The 3,354-nt window shown below is 65.9% G+C and overlaps 2 protein-coding genes across 3 annotated transcripts in view; both read left to right on the top strand.

Annotated features, from left to right (window-relative positions):
• Positions 1 to 943: 943 nt before the first annotated feature.
• SOX21 (SRY-box transcription factor 21) overlaps positions 944 to 3,354 on the top strand; it is a 3,101-nt gene continuing 690 nt past the window's right edge. Inside the window, exons 1-2 of one of the 2 annotated variants that reach the window (XM_064362247.1) lie at positions 1,610 to 2,046; positions 2,113 to 2,440. In XM_064362247.1, the coding sequence (XP_064218317.1) occupies positions 1,610 to 2,046; positions 2,113 to 2,440 (765 nt within the window). The other variant, XM_064362246.1, reaches the window with a different exon arrangement.
• The window catches only part of LOC135268953 (uncharacterized), a 6,411-nt gene continuing 5,542 nt past the window's right edge, over positions 2,486 to 3,354 (top strand). Inside the window, exon 1 of the mRNA XM_064362167.1 lies at positions 2,486 to 2,770. Within this exon, the coding sequence (XP_064218237.1) occupies positions 2,486 to 2,770 (285 nt within the window). The remainder of the gene's footprint in view (positions 2,771 to 3,354) is intronic.

Consider the following 3,354-nt stretch of genomic DNA (forward strand, 5'->3'; position numbering starts at 1 on the left):
AAAAGGAGTGGGAGGAGGAGGATTGGGAGGGGGCGGGGGGCGGAGGGGATCTGTTAATTCGAGGTCCTGGGGGTGTGGGAGCGGGAGGCGGCTCCGCTGGTCCCTCCTCCCTCCCTGAGTCCCGGGCTCCACCTCCTTCGCTGGCCCCCAGATATACACACACAGCCGCAGCTGGACATGCACACCCAGTGCCGGCTCCGGGAGCTCACACACGCAGGTAGTCACACTCACCTGAGCCGGTGCAGAGGGCGGCCTGGGCCGGGAAGGGGCCCCCTGCGCCGTGGGAGTGGGGAGAGCGCGAGCTGCCCCAGCGTGGACCTGCGGACTGAGGTGATGGCGCGTTTTCCTTAACTCTCCTCCTCCAGCACCTCCGCCCCTGCGCCGGCTTGGCTCTGGCCGCAGCAGCGAGGACAGAGGGGCCCCAGACGCGGCGGACTCGCGGGCGCACGCTCCCAGGAGCGCGCCGAGAGGGGCGCGGCGGCTCCGGAAACTTGGGCGAAGTTAGTTGCAAGTGCCGGGCGGCTACCGAGAGGAGCGAGGCGGGGACACGGCCGGTGCCTGGCCTGTGACGCCGCGCGGAGCCTGCGCTGCTGTCCGCGGCGGGGGAGCTCCGGGAGCCCTAAGTCGGCCTGCGGGCCTGGAGGGGCTCGGAGCAAGTGGAGCCGGCATGGCCCAGGGGACGGCCGGACGCGGCTCCTCGGCGAGCCAGGAGAATTTCCTCTGAGGCCCGGCGACCCACGCTTGCTCAAGCCTCATCCACCCTCCTTCTTCGCCCCTCCCGTCAGTCCAGCAGCCGGGGAGGACTCGAGAGGCAGGTGCTGCGGGGGACAGCTCCCCCTCCAAAAAAAAAAAAAAAAACCACCCAGCCGATTGGGGGTTTCCCATCGGCGCACCTTGCCCGGAGCCAAGAAGACCGGCTGGTGCTGCTGTATTTGTATTTATATCCATTGCCGCGCTCTGCGTTTCCGTGGCGCGCCCGGACGCTCCTCCGCCTCCCCCTCCTCTTCCTCCTCCAGGGCCACCTCCCCTCCTTCCCCACCCCCATCTGCGTCTGTCAAATGAGAAAGTCACCGAGGAGAACCCAAACACTCCAGCCGCTGAGAGCCCCCTTTGGCACTTGGCAGCACGCGGCGGCGGGCTCCTCGGCTCAACTTGGTGGAGCCTCCGCGACGCAACTTTGGGGGCTGCTTTGCATTTAAGAGAGAACGAGCGAGGAGGAGGAGGAGTCGGTCTCCCCTCCTTGAGGGCCCGGCCGCCGCTACCTGCGGGGAGCTCGCGAGCAAACGCCACTGGAGACGAAGGACCCAAAGAACGTCAAGGGCAAACTGCCGCCGCGGGGAGGGGAGACGGCCGAGAAGTTAAGAGTGTCCCGGAGACAACCTGCCGGAGCGCTCGGCCAGAGACCCCAGGGCGGCCCGGGGCGCGACGCGGCCCTGGGCTGGTCCCCCAGCACCCTCCTCCGGGGCGGGAGCGACGCCAGGGCGCGACGTGGGGCGCGGCGAGCCCCGGCCGGCCGAGCGGGTCCCCGCGGGCAGCCAACATTGATTTCCTCCGGGCCGAGGGCGAGGGCCCGGGCGGCGGCGGGCTGCAGCCGCGGCAGGGCGAGAGCATGTCCAAGCCGGTGGATCACGTCAAGCGGCCCATGAACGCCTTCATGGTGTGGTCGCGGGCTCAGCGGCGCAAGATGGCCCAGGAGAACCCCAAGATGCACAACTCGGAGATCAGCAAGCGCCTGGGCGCTGAGTGGAAGCTGCTCACCGAGTCGGAGAAGCGGCCGTTCATCGACGAGGCCAAGCGTCTGCGCGCCATGCACATGAAGGAGCACCCCGACTACAAGTACCGGCCGCGGCGCAAGCCCAAGACGCTGCTCAAGAAGGACAAGTTCGCCTTCCCGGTGCCCTACGGCCTGGGCGGCGTGGCGGACACCGAGCACCCTGCGCTCAAGGCGGGCGCCGGGCTGCACGCGGGGGCGGGCGGAGGCCTGGTGCCCGAGTCGCTGCTCGCCAATCCTGAGAAAGCGGCAGCGGCCGCCGCCGCCGCCGCCGCGCGCGTCTTCTTCCCGCAGTCGGCCGCCGCCGCCGCCGCTGCCGCCGCCGCTGCCGCCGCGGGCAGCCCCTACTCGCTGCTCGACCTGGGCTCCAAGATGGCAGAGATCTCGTCGTCCTCGTCTGGCCTCCCGTACGCGTCGTCGCTGGGCTACCCGACCGCTGGCGCGGGCGCCTTCCACGGCGCGGCGGCGGCGGCTGCAGCGGCGGCCGCGGCCGCCGGGGGGCACACGCACTCGCACCCCAGCCCGGGCAACCCGGGCTACATGATCCCGTGCAACTGCAGCGCGTGGCCCAGCCCCGGGCTGCAGCCGCCGCTCGCCTACATCCTGCTGCCGGGCATGGGCAAGCCCCAGCTGGACCCCTACCCTGCGGCCTATGCCGCCGCGCTATGACCCCGCGGGGCCGCGTCGCGAGGACCGCTGTGCACACGTGTACATATGTATAGGTACGAGCGCTGCGGCCGTCCCGTGCGCCCTCCCGAGACCGGGGGCCCGCTTTGTATGTACAGAGAATGTATAGGTGCCAGGCGGAGGCAGGGGACCCGGCGGGGCAGGAAAGGCCGAGCGCGCGAGGGCGCGGGCGAGCGTGCCTGTGCATTCGCGGCATCATTTCAGACCCGCACTTCGGCAGCCAACTCGAAAGCGGGCGGTTGTGTCCGGCAGGAGTTGGTGTTTGCTTTGCACTTCGGAACCTGTTGCGTTTTGATCCACGGAAGTGGAGGAGTAACTTTTTGATACGTTGGCCTTTCCAGTTTTGCTGGAAGTTTCTTGGTCGGTTTTGTTTTTGTTTCTTATTCAACTTCCTCGCCCCCCAGCCCCCCAGCCCCCTCCCGGTCCGTGTTGCATGCACTCTGTTGAAAGGTGAGGTCTGAAATGGCTGGCACACGGGAAAAGCTGCTTGTGTCATTCGTTTCTGGGAGCAGGATGGCTCTCAGCAGCCTTGCCTCCCTGCTTGTACTATTTGAACTTTGCGGATCTCTGTTCTCTCGAGCAGAACTCCCAGACCGGATCCATTCTTGACCGGTGACCGGCTCGAATCTGGCCTTTTGTGTGTGAGATGATCACGGTTTCTTTTGTTTATCACGCCATATGCAAATCAGAGCAAGAGCTCTTTCTCAAGAGCAAGAAACGCAAACAAGAAATATGTGTGAGATGAAAGTTGTCAATTGGATTTTCTCCCTAAACAAACAACAACAAACTACTAGAAGTCTCCTTGAGTCCATTCGCTTGGATTTCTGACACAGTTTACAAAAAAAAAAAAAAAGGGGGGGGGGAAGGCGCTGTTCCTATTTTCTCCTTATGGCTGA

The sequence above is a fragment of the Aotus nancymaae genome, unplaced genomic scaffold (assembly GCF_030222135.1).
Source record: "Aotus nancymaae isolate 86718 unplaced genomic scaffold, 86718_ANA_hifiasm-v0.15.2.pri h1tg000048l, whole genome shotgun sequence".
Taxonomy (NCBI): Eukaryota; Metazoa; Chordata; class Mammalia; order Primates; family Aotidae; genus Aotus; species Aotus nancymaae.